At 41.5% G+C, this 15,685-nt stretch overlaps 1 protein-coding gene across 3 annotated transcripts in view; it reads left to right on the top strand.

Annotated features, from left to right (window-relative positions):
- The window catches only part of TBC1D30 (TBC1 domain family member 30), an 80,161-nt gene extending 66,622 nt beyond the window's left edge, over positions 1–13,539 (top strand). For 2 of the 3 annotated variants that reach the window (XM_057742140.1, XM_057742139.1), the window contains exons 10-13: positions 4,287–4,399; positions 6,061–6,200; positions 8,558–8,764; positions 12,546–13,539. In XM_057742140.1, coding sequence (XP_057598123.1) covers positions 4,287–4,399; positions 6,061–6,200; positions 8,558–8,764; positions 12,546–13,333 — 1,248 coding nt within the window. In that variant the 3' untranslated portion in view covers positions 13,334–13,539. Of the gene's footprint in view, positions 1–4,286; positions 4,400–6,060; positions 6,201–8,557; positions 8,765–8,871; positions 8,914–12,545 lie in introns of all 3 variants that reach the window. The other variant, XM_057742138.1, reaches the window with a different exon arrangement.
- The last annotated feature ends 2,146 nt before the right edge of the window (positions 13,540–15,685 follow it).

Raw genomic sequence — 15,685 nt, 5'->3', positions numbered from 1 at the left:
GGTGAAGATGAACGGAGCCTAATTTTGTACAATTTATGTTTTCATGTTTCTTGTAAAGCATGTCAATGATGAAAAAAGAAATATAATTCCTTTTCAGCAGTGTCTGAATATAAATGTCTATTTAAATGTGTGTTGGTAGTTTGGGCAGTAAATAGACTTGCTGGTTTTCCTTGACATCGGAGAGTATGAAGGAGAGAAATGCTGAATGTCATTTCAAGCGCTGTCTTTTCTGTACTCACTCTTAAAATTACTTGAATGACTGTGATCCAATTATGGTAGACTTTAAGTCTGTCAGCAAACCTGAAATGACTCCCGATGAAAAATGTGGACTGCGTACAAGGTCTTTATTTTTGAGCTGAAGAGATGAAAAGGTTCGCCCTATCTGGTCTTCCCTAATTCTTTCAGTTCTAGTGCCATATGCAAACTAATCTACTGGCTTTTTCCCTGTAAATCACATCACTCTTTTATTAGCAATGGCCGCTAAAAAAAAACAAAACAAAACGATAATATTAGAAAAAGAGATTTGGGAGAATGCTAATGAAATAGTGTATATGGGTTTCAGTAAGACTTTTGACAAAGTCTCTCATGAATTCTTTAAGGGTAATAGAGAGAAAAGTTAGTTGGATGCAATTACTAGATGGGTTTTAGGTGCTTGGAAAAACCTAACCCAAAGTGGTTGTCAATAATTTACTGTTACCTGCGGGGAGCTCTCCTGTGCCCTGAGACAGGATCTGCCCTTGGACTGTTCCCTTTTTCCTGTCAGCGATGAAGTGGAAGTTATGTGGCTGTGAATGCTTGTCCAGTAGAAGGGCACTGTTTGATTAATTAGTGCTGTCAAAAATGAAACCATCTGCCGTGCAAAACTGTGTGTCCCTGTAACTAGAAGTGTTTAAGCAGTGCCTTTATGACCATCTGTTGGAGAGGCTTTAGAGGGAACTCCTGCTTGAGAGGGAGGTTGAACTAAATTACGTTTAAATTCCTTTCTAACCCTAAGATCCTATTCGTGTATTAGACTTTGGCTCTAAGATGATTAGTAAAACTTCTTTCTTGAAATCTGTTGTAAATCTCTGATTTATACAGTGGAAACCTAGAGCTTCTCAGGTATCCTGAGGATTGTGGTGGTATGTGGTGTCCCTTCATGGGATAAACATGCCTGCCAACATGTGAGACCTTGAAATAAGTGAGTGAATATATATGCAAAGTACTATAAGCACATTTGTTTCAGGAACACTGATTTATACTTTGGAGGGCTAGCTAAGAGTGAATTATAGAGAATGGAAGGTTATGACTAGAGAAGGAAGCTCGATGGAGCCAGTGTTCTTTTTGGTCCAGTGTCTTTAGCTGAGTAGCCCTTGAAGGAGCTGGATAAGATCCCAGACTACTTTCCCTGGGCGGGATGGGACAGAGTAGGGGCAAGGTGTACTTCCCTTTCTTTTCTCATACACTTCCTTCATGAGGCTGGACAAGGGAGTATTCTGATAACGTTGAATAAAACTGGCAAAAATAAAACGCACGTGAATCTTCAGCTAGTCATCCCACTAATTACCTCCAATGAGACATCTTACTTCATTTATAGAGAATTTTGAAATTCCTAACATTAGGAATTTCATCTTTTAAACCTGAATGCAAATAGTATGAGTTTCTTTTTTATTGAGATATGATTGACATATAATACTATGTTAGTTTTAGGTATACAACATAATGATTTGATATTTGTATATATTGTGAAATGATCACAGGAAGTCCAGTCAGCACCCATTACCATAACACAATTACAAATATTTATTTTTCTTGTGATGAGAACTTTTAAGATGTACTCTCTTAGTAACTTTCAAATATACAATATAGTTATCATTAGCTAGAGTCACCATGCTGTTGATTGCATTGGGTATGGGTTTCTTGAAATCTGAACCAAGTTTCTAAATTGTTAAGGAAGAAAAATCTCATGAGTGAGGGACAGGCTGACTCTTGGCTCAGCAGTGGGACCATATTTGATGTGTCAGAGGCTGATGCTGCTGTCCTGACACCGAGGCAGGTGCCATGCTCAGGACCCGAAGTTAGGGTGCTAAGGAGAGGTTCACCTCTCTCCGTTTCCCTCAGAAGGGTGTGTGGAGCTAAGACAGATCACAAAAACAAGGAGGAAAGAGTTCCGTACTGACAGTAAAGCAGCTTCTCGGGTGATGAGCTGCTGGCAGCCTTTGGGGGATCAAAGAATGCGAAAGTGTCCTCTGACCATGTTATTAATGAAATTATATGAAGTATTTCAGGCACACAGAATGTATTAAAATAATATAACAAAACTTACACGCCCACGACCCACTTTAAGAAATAAAACGTTACCAACACAGGCGAACACCCTCATACACTTCTCTCTGATCCCTCCCCGCCTTCTCCTCTCAGAGGTAACCACCATCCTGAGTTTCATGCCTTCATTTTTTCAAATGAGGAAAAGAAGGCCTGGAGAGGCTGGGAACCAGCCTAATCTCCCGCTCCAGACTCGTGGGGACCGCAAGGTGCCTTCTGCTTCTTCGCAGCGGGGAACAGTTCGCTGTTAGTAAATTTGTACCGCTTCTCAGCCTTTTGGGTGCACAGATCTTCCTGGACTCACGATGGGGTTACATTCAGATAAACCCTTCATAGGTTGAAAATGCATTTAATACACCTGACCTACCAAACATCACAGCTCAGCCTAACCTGCCTTAAACATGCTCCGAACGCTTACATTAGCCTGCAGTTGGGCAGAATCATCTGACACGAAGCCTATTTTATAATGAAGAGTGGAATATCTCATGTAATTATTGAATACTGAACTGCAAGTGAAAGAACGGTTGTCTGGGTCCGGATCGGTTGTATATGTGTTGGTTGTTCCCCCTCGTGCTCACGTGGCTGACGGGGAGCTGCCTCTGCCCAGCACCACGAGAGAGGGTCTACGACATGGTGCATATTGTAAGCCCAGGAAAAGATCCAAATTCAGAATCCGAAGAAGGGATTCTACTGAATGTGCATCACTTTCGCACCTTCGTAAAGTGGAAAAATCATTTACATTGAACCATTGTAAATCAGGGACTGTTTGTGATCAAGTATGTATGAGATAAGACGACTTAGAGATGACTTTTGTGGTCCTGATAAACTGTGTAACTTTGCATAATAAGCAACAGAGAATCAAAGGGAAGGGATTTTAGCCAACAATTCCTTGTTTGGAATATTGGGATGTTACACTAAGGTGTGATTGGTTACCACGAAGTTTGGGGACAGTCAGGTGTGCAGACTGTTTAGAACTGAAATTTCAGTGGACTGTCCCGGTGGTGGCTCAGAGCTATGGGGTGAGGCTGCAGTGCTAGGAAGCCCCTTTCAGAGCCCTCCTTTTCCTGCCTGTGCAGATATTAGACATCTCCTATGTCTTCAAGGAAAACAGTCCTGCTGAAATGAAAAATACCACTTCAGAATATTTTCCTAGAAAAGTGTTATCGGGACATTTGAATGGCTTCCTGGAAGACATGAAAGTTAATGTGATTAATATACATTTTCTGGTGAATAAGAACCTGAAAGATTGAAGAAATACATTAGGAGCAATTAAATTTTCATAAAATTAAGAGAACAAACAAGATAATTTTTCTCCTGCTGGTAGAATGATATATAATCTTAAAATTCTGGAGGAAGCACAGGTGCTTTTCTCATTTTTATTTATAGATTTTTAACAGCCTATGCTTTGCACCCTGTCACTTTTTTTCTTTTCTTTTTTTTTACTTTAAAAATAACAGTTAACAATTTTCACCTAGAACTCATTCACAGACGTTTGAAAAGGTGGTATCTTTGGGGAAAGCTTGCAGGTGATCACAAGATCATCCCCCAGACTTAACGTTATCCAGAAGGCTGACATTTAATGTCTATAAAAATCATCAAGCAAAGCTTTGAAAAATGAGTGGTACATATGAAGAAGACTGATGGGTTCTTTGTGAAAGAAGTAATAGGGAGCTGTGAATTTTGAGTCACCTCATCTGTCAAATGAGCAGGAGAACGTCAGACTGTCCCCATTTGCCCACCCCTGTTCACCAGTTGGAGTCCCCAGTCCCAGCTAGGCTGGTTTGAGGACGCACTGTTGTTTTATCAGTATTCTTTTGTCTTTCTCTAAAACGATACTGAAGTATCCTCTCTCCACCTGCTGTGTAAGGAGCAGTGTCTACCTCTTCACACCCAAATCATAGAACTTTAATGTCTTTGCAGGATTGATAAGAGTTGTTTAAGGCTACCATTTCAGACTTGGCATTTTCGTTCTTGTTTTCCAGACTGTTTATACTATGGCTCCATTCCCTTTTCCACAATTGGCAGAGTTGAGGGAAAAATACACTTACAACATTACACCATTCCCAGCCACAGTTAAGCCCACCTCAGTTTCTGGGTAAGGTCTTTTTTTTTTTTCCTCTTGTTGCTTTCATGATGGAAGACTTAATATCTTAATTGGTTATAGTATTTGTTAAACCCTAGAAATACATTCAAAGTAGTTTGCTGCTTAAAATCTGAGTATCTCTTCCCAAAAGGTTTTGATTTAAATTCAGGAGGGGGATTTTTGAAAGTGTACTTACCAAAGAAGGTCAATAATTAAAAAAGTGTAGAATTGGTGCCTGAAGAGACAGGTGAGCTCATTTAAAATACTGTGGAGGCCAGAAACTGGCAAATATATATATACATAGGAATTTAATATGTGAAAATGTAAATCAACAGTGAAAAGATATACTATTTAGTAAATAGTGCTAGGCCAATGAGACTCAATCTGGAAAGAAATAAAGTTAGAGTCATACTTTACACCTTACATCAGGATAAATTCCATATAGATGAGAGAGTTAAATGGGAAAAAAAATGAAATAAGCAGAAGAAAATGTGGAAGGATGTCTTTAGTTCTTTGGAATTGGGAAGGCCTTAACTGACTCAAAATAAAAAAAAGTAAAGGAAAAAAAATTAAGTACTTGAAAAATAATTTTCTGCGTGACTAAAACCAAAACAGAGCAAAAGAAAACCTCTATAAGCAGACACAGAAATATTTGTGGAAAAATATTTGTAGCTGATTCCTCTCGTATGTGGAGTTCTTAGAAGTCAATAAGAAAATGACCCCCCAACTGAAAAATGATGAAAGGACGGGAACAGGCAGTTTACATAAAAGGCAACATCACCTGGACTAAGAGAAATGCAGCTTAACGCGAGGTTGAGATTCTGTTTTTTTCACCTGTCAGACTGACAAAAATTCAAAAGGTTGGTGTGCTTTCTGTTGATAAGGCTATAGGGAAACAGGCCCTCTTACACTTTGCTGGTGAGAGGTTAATTACCATGGGATTTGGGGCAGGCAATTGGACAGTATTTCCCCAAATTACTAATGCATATGTCCTTTGACCCACCAATTCTACCTTTTTGAATTATCCCACAAATACATTTGTACACGTGCAAAACACAGTACGTAGAGGTTATTTACCGAAGTGTTGTTTATAACAGTATAATATTGGAAACCCCTCGAGTGTGCATCATTTAGCAGCCTAGTTCCATAACATGGGCTACATCCATGCAATGCAGTACGTACACACCTACAATAATGTATACATACAGCATAGTGCAGCCGTTAAAAAAAGGATGCGAAGGAAGCTCTGTGTGTGAATACAGAGAGGTTTTTTTTAAGTGAATAAAAGCAAGGTGCAGAAGAGTGTACTCATATATAGTATGCTAATACTTATGAAAAAGGAGAAAAATAAGACTGTATAGTCATATTTGCTTATTTAGCTGATAAGGAAGCTGAAGAATACATCAGAAACTAGTAACAATGGTCACCTGTGGGGATTAAATGGGGCAAGAACAGGGCAGAGGTTAGACCGGGATGAGAGATGGACTTTACGTAGTATAAATTATATAAATATAATATATAATTACATAAATATAAATATTATATAAATGTTATATAAATTATAATAACATAATTTATATGTAGGTCATTTAAGTCATGTGGCTACATTATTTATTTAAAAATAATACCACTATTTTTTTTTTACTATTCCTTTTTCTTTTATGTTTCCCAAGACGACGTGGTAAGGTCCGAGACAGCGACGAAGAGAATGACCCAGACGATGAAGATGCTATTGCTCATGCAGTGGGGTGTCTTGGACCTTTCAGTGGGCTCCTGGCACCTGAACTGCAGAAGTACCAAAAGCAAGTTAAAGGTAAAAAGATGGCCTCTGTTAGATAATCACAGTGTGTTGGCTCACTATAGCAAGGGTACTATTATTGTGTCCTGTAAATGTCTATTGTTTCCTGAACTGATTACCACTATTAAAGGTCCGTAACAAAAGCATCTTCTCTGTTTACTTTATCAGTTAAGAGGGTCTCTCTGTTATGTGTTACATGCTTAATACAGATTTCTTTTTCTTTATGATTGGTTTTGCCTCCCATTCATCTGATTTAACTTTGTGCGCTCAGTTCCTTAGCACAGAGCCTGGAATATAATAGATACTTACTACATTCTGTTTGAGTTAAATTGAGTTCATTGTAAACTGGCTTCTTTTCCACTATAGAAATACTCTCAAAACATGATGGTACCTCTACTTGAATTTCAGTGACCAGAAACTCCTAATCTCATAAGACATTCTGCTAGATTCCTCTGCTTAGCCCAGAGTTTCTAGTTTTGAAGAGATAAACTCCATTTACTAGTTCTATCAAGAATTCTTCTCTTCAGGACAAAACAGAGCAAGTCCGTTCCCTCTTCTGCTGGATGTCTCTTTGAATCTTGAGGACCAGTTATCATGTGCCCCAAAAGTTTCTCCACGGTCCAAATTCAGAATTTCTCAAAGAGATGTCTTCCAGAACTTTTACTTTTCTATAAATTCACCTCTAAATGTCCTGTAGTTTTGTAGTATCCCTCTTAAAAAGTGGTGCTCTGAATTGAAGCCATGCTCTGTTTGTTTTTTTTCTTGCAGAAAATAGATTGGACATTATCCTTGTAATGAAGTCTTTTGACGCAGTTGTGGCTCCCCCCACTATGATCTCTCCTATCTTGGGTGGCAGCTCTTCCTTTAGGACATTTATTCTAGTTTGAAGACCATTCTCCTTGCTGAAAGAGGACAGACACAAAAGATGTCAGGCACCTCTGCATTCTCTTTGCCATCTGCTAGCTTTTATATTGTCTTCTCAAAGGCATGGGGCTATTTTCTCATTTTGGTCCTCTTGCTTAGAAGGCTTCTTGTTTGTCTGTTTGTTTGTTGTTGTTGTTTTGATTGTGGTAGTTTTGAGTACGTTCTCCAAGCCTTGGCTTGTTTTGAGTTTTAACCTGTATCATGTTTGGTTCATGTCATTTTGTGTGTGTGTCCTTGGTATGCCACCCCCTGGTATCTTTTTAAATGACTTTAAAACATCTGAACTCAGCAAGAGTTCTGTTGATTTTGTAATGCTTTCCATCTCCCCCTTTTTTGCCTGAATTTTAGCTTTTGGTTGCCAGCCATGGGATCAATAAGTATTTTAACTCTAACATTTTTGAATCGGCATTTCTGTTGTCTGAATCTATGTTCCATGTTCTCCTGTTATTCTTTCTGTGCAGTTATATGCTCTGGGATGACATGGTCATTTTCTCCTAAATGTCATCATTAGTCTTTCTTGTTGGCTTTACTGTAGTTCAGATTAGCAGGTCTTCTTTAAATTTTCTTCTCCTTAGGGAACTATTTTCCATAGAAAAGAAAGTAAGTTTATCAGATGTTCAGTCTTTATCTGAGTAACACTTTCAGCAGATGTTAGGATACTTGCCATCCCCTACTGATCTTTTGTTTGCTTGTCTGTTTTAAGCTTGTTCCCAGGCCAGTTCTACATACTGTGTTAGAAACGCCTCCCACCCCCCGCCCCATGTCCCTGTGTGGCATGTGAGTGTGTTCTCACACAGTGCTTATTCTGTTTCTTGGAGGTGATCTCAATTTTATTTGAGGATAAATCTAGTAGTTGTTGGTGTTACAGGAGCAGAAAGCACATCAGACCTAACACAGAGTAGACAGTCAGAAAATGCTTGTTAAATGAATAAAAACATTCATTTCTAGTGATACCATGATTTAAAGTCTTGATAATCTTATAGAATGTCTTGCTGGTTTTACTTAAGAAAAACTCACTTTTAATGACTGACTAACCTGTACAAACTATCAATCCCTTGTAAATCCTCATGCAGTTATATGGAAATCTGTACCCTGACTTTAGATAGCTAGAGTTATATTCTTCTAAGGGAATTTTAGAAAATGGCAGTGATTTTTATCTGGAAACAGCTGACCTTGTGTCCATATAATGAACAAAGTGGTACTAAAATCAAACAATGAACCCACATGCTTGTTTCAGACTCACATTTAGGCTAATAAGAAAATGCAGAAGCATTTTCAAGACCAAAGAAAAACAAGCACTAGACAAATTCTGGTGTATATGTTTTTTGTGGTTCAGAATTTCCTGGCGGTTAAGATACTACCCTGGGTTTTATAGTGTAATTGATTCCCAGTTAGTCTCGTTATACTTCAGTGACACCGTCTCCATGTCTCTTTTCCTTGGAATATAGAACCAAGTGGGGACCAGAGTCTGAGATCCAATAACATTGCGGAGCTGAGTCCAGGAGCGATCAATTCCTGCCGAAGTGAGTACCACGCAGCTTTTAACAGTATGATGATGGAACGCATGACCACAGATATCAACGCTCTGAAGCGGCAGTACTCTCGGATTAAAAAGAAGCAGCAGCAGCAGGTTCATCAGGTGTATATCAGGGCAGGTAATGTGCTTTTTTGTTTGAGTCAATTTTAGCCCCGTGTCAGCTTGTGAAAGGAAGACCCATATTCCCAGGATGGCATCTTTATCTTCTCACTTTTATTTTATCAGGCTCGAAAGAAGAAAAAGGTCCCAAGGACCAGGCAGTTGATGGTATTCAATACCTCTTTACTCTGTGTGCTTGTGGAGAAGGGTTTACAAATGATTAGAATGTTGCAAAGCCACGCAATCCTTGGATTTGAGACATGTTGGAGCTGTTGCCTCCTAAACTTCAGGCATTTGGAAGTGGAATTTAGATATCTGTGTACTAGTAAATTAAGCAATTCGTCAGCCATTTAGGTAGTAATACAACAGATGTTGTGATCAGAGGAAAAGGAAAAAGCCATTATGTGCCTCGCTGATGGGTTAGCGACTTGGGAGTCTGCTGAGAACACAGTTGTACTGCAGTTGGAAATGTCCTTTTCCAAGGATTGTCAAGCTTCTTTTTTTCTTTAAATTCCCAAAATCCCAATGAATAGTCTGCTTTATTGCTTAATATATGCTGATTTGGGAATTGGTTTGTCTTATTCTAAATGAAATCCTAATGCAAATGTCGGTCCAGAATTAACCAAGATATAAATCTGACATGTTTTTAAGAGGCTTGTGAGCATGTGACTAATCTGGCACAAAAACTGAATTTACCTTTCACTTGTCGGGGAGGAGTAGGCAACTTCTTGAAGATTCTTACTTTATCCTGAATCATTAAAAAAGCAATCACGAAAGAAACTAACAGTGATAACACTTTCATTTTAAAAACATTGGCACATACATGTCCTCATTTGTCCTTAAATCTGTGAGAAAGGCAAGGACAGATATCCTTATGTTCTTTTAAACAATGAGGAAACGGTAATTCAGGATGGCTTAGCAATTGTCTAGGGTTATATAGCTATAGTGAGTGGCCAGGCCAGGGCTAGAAACCCCATGTTCTGATTCTTTATGTAATTTTTTTCCAGCCACTTTCAGAAGCTTTGGGTGGGTTGGTGGACAATTGCCATTGGGTACTAAATTAACCCAGTTTCTGTACTCTAGTCAGGGGTCTGCAAACTACGGTCTATAGGTCAAATTCTGGTCACTGCCTGTTTTTGTAAATAAAGAATTTTTTTCTTTAAGAACTTTTATTGAGATACAATAGACATACAACAAACTGCATATATTTAAAGTGTACAATTTGATATTTTTTTTTCTTATTAGTAATGTATATACGGCAATCCCAATCTCCCAATTCATCCCCCTCAACCTTCCCCACTTTCCCCACTTGGTGTCCATATGTTTGTTCTCTACATCTGTGTCTCTCTTTCTTTTTAAGGTTTTATTGGAACACAGGCACACTCAGTTGTCTGCATATTGTCTGTGACTGCTTTTGTACTACCGTGGCTAAAATATTTATAGTCTGGTCCTTTACAGGAAAAGTTTGCTGACCCCTGTTCTAGATCAGGGTTTATGTGGTTATTTTTAGGGAGAGATTGCTGCCCAAGGGCACAGTTCGAGAGCATTGCTTCTCAGACTTTAGTGTGAATACACATCACTTGGGGATATGTTAAAATGAAGACTCTGCTTCAGTAGCTGTGGGGTGGGGCTGAGATTATGCATTTCCAATAAGTCTCTAGGTGATGCTGCTGCTGGGTGGGGATTGCCCTTTGAGTAGCAAGGTTTTAGAGGAGATGGTATGAGACAGGATTCGCAGCACAGGTGGAGAGGTTGAACTTGAGCTAGGGGCAAAAGTCCTCAGCTTCTGGATTTCCTAGGTGGTGCAGTGGTAAAGAATCCGCCTGCCAGTGCAGGGGACATGGGTTCGATCCCTGCCCCAGGAAGATACCACATGCCGCGGAGCAACTAAGCCCATGCACCACAACTGTTGAGCCTGAGCCCTAGAGCCTGTGAGCCACAACTATTGAGCCCATGTGCCACAACTACTGAAGCCCATGTGCCTAGAGCCCATGCTCCACAACAAGAAAGGCCACCACAATGAGGAACCCGTGCACCACAACGAAGAGTAGCCCCCGCTCGCCGCAACTAGAGAAAGCCTGTGTGCAGCAACGAAGACCCAACATAGCCAATTAAATAAATAAATAAATAAATAAATGAGAAAGCCTGTGTGCAGCAACGAAGACCCAACATAGCCAATTAAATAAATAAATAAATAAATAAATAAATAAAAATCCTCAGCTTCTGAGATTTAAAGGAAGGTGGTGAGAATGGTGGTTGAGGTATCACCTTCCTACGTTAGGGAGGATAGGAAGTTAAGGTATTTCAGTCCTGATAGCTTCTGTTTTTATGAAGAAATTGGAGGACAGGTTGTTTGCTTGGGAGTAAGTTGATGGTTGGATGGGAGTTTAAAGAAAGAAATGAAGATTTGGATCAGCCATCGGAAGCAATGGGAGAGGGAAAGAAAGTTTGTTCAGTGCATTGATGACCTAACAGAAATAGGAAGTTATGGATTTAAGGGATATCAACCCACATGGCCTTGTGATTTCCCCCCATCCCCACCCAGCAGCTATTAGCAGCTCCCATTTTGGAAAGGAGAATGTGAATTGTGGAGCTAGAGTGGAGTTTTGCCAGGCATGTGTGATAAAGCCATAGGAATGCCTGGAATGTGTGCTTTTTGGTGAGGTGTGGTCCAAGGGATCAGCCATGCATCTAGCAGGGGAGGGGTGTAAGTGAGCCAAAGAGATCGTGAGAGGTTATGAGAAGACTGAGGGATCAAGGAACAGAAATCTTTATGGTTTAGTACCAGGTATAGTTACATCGGGAGTCTGAGAGCTAGAAGAGTTGAAGAGAAGACTGTGAGAGTTCAATATTTTTTCACGTGAGGCCGATCTGGGTGATAAGGTTTAGGATGGAACTGGGCGGGTTGAGGATGCGTCAGTCACAGAGGCAGAAAAGTACCCGAGGCAGGTAAGAAGACACAGAATGAAGAGGAAAGAGGTGTCAAAGTTTCAGTGAAGATTAGACTGTGACCAGGGTAGACAGATGAGAGCAGTCGAGAAGCATAGAAGGGACCACGTGACCTAGATGTCAGGAGGAAGGCTGTTCACATAAAAACTGCGGGGTCTTCTGCTACTTCTGCCTGCAGCTGTCGCTCCTGGGGCTGGGGTGTTGAAGCGTCATTGGAAATAGGCCCCCGTCATAGCCACAGGAGGAGGACAGTAATACTATTAACAGTGCCTTCCAGGAGAGCACAGCTTTTGGTGCTTTCCTGTTTTTAATTTGCTTTCAAAGTCCATTGAGGACACAGGAGTGGACCTAGGGCCAGGCACTGGATAGCTGTGATGTCACATCTTCTTATCACATCTCTCATTCTGCTGTCTCTCACTTAATATGCAGTGTGTTGTTTTCCTACCTCTCAGAAGCTGACAGCTGGTAATCCAGATGGTCATAGTGTTTGACTTATTATTTCTAAGAAATCTTCAAAGATTTCCTAGATATGAGACCTCCAAGGTTGCTTCTCAGAGACAAAGCTCTCTGTAAAAAACATTAGGGAGCCTGGGGTCTAATTGGTAATAAGGGGTCAGTCTGTTCCTTTTTGTATCCTCAGCTCCTTGTCACCTCCTCTTTGAAGTGCAGGGAATCCGTACCCCAGGCTCTAGGATTGAATTCAGTTTCTGCTGCCTTCAGTTACATGACTCTGCCAATACCTGGGAAATATGTGGGCAGGTGTCTGGGGACAACCTGTGTGTGACTCCTGTTCCATGATGGATGTCTCTCTCTGTGGTACCTTTCACATGACCTTTCAACATTTCTTTCAGACAAAGGGCCGGTGACCAGCATTCTCCCATCTCAGGTCAACAACTCTCCAGTTATAAACCACCTCCTTTTAGGAAAGAAGATGAAAATGTCAAACAGAGCTGCCAAGAATGCTGTCATCCACATCCCTGGTCACACAGGAGGCAAAATATCTCCCGTCCCCTATGAAGACCTTAGGACCAAGCTCAATTCTCCATGGCGAACTCACATCCGGGTCCACAAAAAGAACATGGCGAGGACCAAGAGTCAGCTGGGCTGCGGGGACACCATTGGGCTGATAGAAGAGCAGAACGAGGGCTCCAAGACTCAGAACCTGGGGGCAGCGGAGACATTTTCCTCTGATTGTGTGGGGACAGCTCGAAGGGAAGGCGGCAGCTTGGAAGGCGGCACTGGGAGGACCATCGAAGGGCAGTCTCCGGAGCCGGTGTTTGGAGATGCTGATGCTGATGTGTCTGAGGTCCAGGTGAAGTTAGAAGCCTTGGTACTGAACTCAAGGGATGCTGCTGCTGAAACTGAGCCCAAGGTGCACCCGCCCTGCCAGCGGCACTTCCCGGAGCTGCCAGATGCATCTGGAGGAAACAAGGCCCCCGGCAAGTCTCCCCAAGGCAGCCACCCAAAAACTCCCATCTTTAGCCCCTTTCCCAGCGTCAAGCCCCTGCGGAAGTCAGCCACTGCCAGGAATTTGGGGTTATATGGTCCTACAGAAAGAACCCCAACTGTGCACTTTCCTCACATGAGCAGGAGCTTCAGCAAGTCCAGCAGTGGAAACAGTAGCACTAAGAAACGGTGACATCGCTCAGAAACTGTGTATCCACATTCACCTCTTCACCTCCGCAGAAGGGTTCCAGCTGGATGGCTCCAGAAGAGTTTCAGTGGTCCTTTGCAAACGAATAGATAGGTTCAGAGATGAGCAGCGGTCCATGAACATGGGAACTGGAAATTTTGTAATGGGCGCTAGAATAGGGATGTCTTCCCATCACCGGTACAGTGGGTTCATGTGGCAAAATAAATATTGTGGTTTTAAAGTGTGAAGTTTTCCCAACTTTTCATTGTGAGCTGTTTAGAAAAGACTTTGTATCTAGACTGTTAACTCTTTTTCCTTCCTCCTGTTCTGAGGGCCTTCAGGGTCCCTGTGACAACCACCCCCCAACCTTCCAGTTCTCTGAGTGTTATTAATACTCAAGCATGCACACACTAGCTCGCTAGAAAAGAAACTGTAAAAAGCCAAGTAAGTTTCTTCGTTGCAAAAACATTTCCCAGTTTCCCTCTTCATGCCCTACTAGGGACAATGTTTGTATGTGTGAGTTTTCCTTCAGTAGTTTTTTTCAGCCAGTCTCAAAACTGGTTTGTATTCTTGTGCTGAAGTGCAGGAGAAAAATCTAGATAGCCTTTCTTTTACTGTCCATTTCTACCTGCAAAATGAAGAAAACCTTTCTCTGTTGAAACGTAGGTTGATCACCAACTTGAAGATCTTCTGCAGAGGACACAAATGGGATATGCATTAAGCAATTGCTCTGAACAGCTTTCCCTGAGCTTCAAGTTCTCCTCTTAAGGAGAGTTTTGGTCCTCAGTGGTGGGATGACCAGTGAGCTCTCCACAGAGCTTGTCCAGCACCCTCCACCATGCAGCTCATTTACCTACCAGCTCTCCTCTGCAGATTCAGGAAGCCTCTGCTCAAAAGCCAGAACATAGCACCTGCAACTCTGTTACTTGAATTTTGTGCTTTTTTTGGGGTAGGAGTACTTTGTTGAGTACTTTGTTACTTGAACACTGCCTTTCCCTGGAGAAGGCCCCAGTGCTTTCTAGCTCTCTCTCACCCCTTCCTCCCCAGAGACAGCACCTGTTATCTCCACTATGCAGATGGGAACTCTGAGCCACACAGAGGTGAAGTAGCACTTCAGATACTCAAGGTAAATACTCCCGGCACTCAGTGTGACTCAGCCACATTCCTTCCAGTGCAATAGGTGGGTTTCATGCGCCTCGTACACAGATGCATTGGCTGCATGCGAAACCATTCACTGCACTTCCTCCTGACTCAAAGGACCTTTCTCCAGATGATACAGAGTCCTGTGATGGCATTTCATAAAACCAGCTCTGACTTTCTTATCCGAAAAGGTAGTTCATTTTAAAAATGCTTCATGCAACTGTCATTTTGGCTGGACAAAAGGCTCACTCCTCAATCGCCTTCTCTCAGCATCATTAGAAGAGAGACTCAACATCTTTTTCCTCTTCCCTGGAAGACCTGGACCAGGCTTGCAGGCATTTTGATGATGCAGTCAATATTCATTTGAGCTAATTGGATTGCTAATTCTGAAACCAGAGCTATAGTTGTAGAAAGGGTTTTAACTCTGAAAGGCACTAATATTTTATAATAAAATAGAGAATGTGGTCGTGTGGGCTTTTTTGAACAGAAAACCCAAGAATGATGTATACAATGGGAAGAGTTATCCCTTTGGTGGTATTTTTAACCCCCAAAGAACTGAAGATGGAAAACATGACTAATGAGTTATTGCACTTTTGGTCTCAAATTCTGTGCCATCTGAAGTTACCATGCCGCTTTTTAAAAAGCAGCCATGCCCACAACCTGTGCCTTGGGAAGGGTGTAGGTGGAGAGTCGGGATTACTTTGCATACCACCCCCAGGAGGAGACCCACTGCGTTTTCCAAAGTTAAGCCCGTGACACGCTTTTCTTCCATCTGCTAAACTTTACAGAGAAGAATCATTCCACCTTATATTCTTTTGTCCTCCTCCGTCCCAAGTGAGTCAGAGTAGTCATGTTCCCCTTGAGGGATGTCTGACTTGAATAGAGAATTGTTCTTTCCTCTCTTGAGTCAGCTCCCAGCTCCGGGAGGGTCTGGGATCGGAGAGGTGGGTAGTGGGGTGGGGGTCACTTACTGCAGTTCTTAGGCTTGTGCCATCGCTGTCTGCCACCTGTCTCAGGTTTAGTAGCATGTGCTGCACCTGTTTCCTGGGGTCGGTCTTCCTGAGAGGATGGATGTGATGGCATGCGGTTTGGGATAAGTATTTGTTGAATGAATGAATGAACTACTGAAAGGATAACAGTCCTTTGAGGTAAAAATGACCTCGTCAGGATTTCAAAACCCGACAGAAACCTGTTAAAGCACGCTGTCCTGTTAAAGTG

This window comes from Hippopotamus amphibius, chromosome 7, assembly GCF_030028045.1.
Source record: "Hippopotamus amphibius kiboko isolate mHipAmp2 chromosome 7, mHipAmp2.hap2, whole genome shotgun sequence".
In the NCBI taxonomy this organism is placed as follows: domain Eukaryota; kingdom Metazoa; phylum Chordata; class Mammalia; order Artiodactyla; family Hippopotamidae; genus Hippopotamus; species Hippopotamus amphibius.
This window is presented reverse-complemented; position numbering and strand designations above follow the sequence as displayed.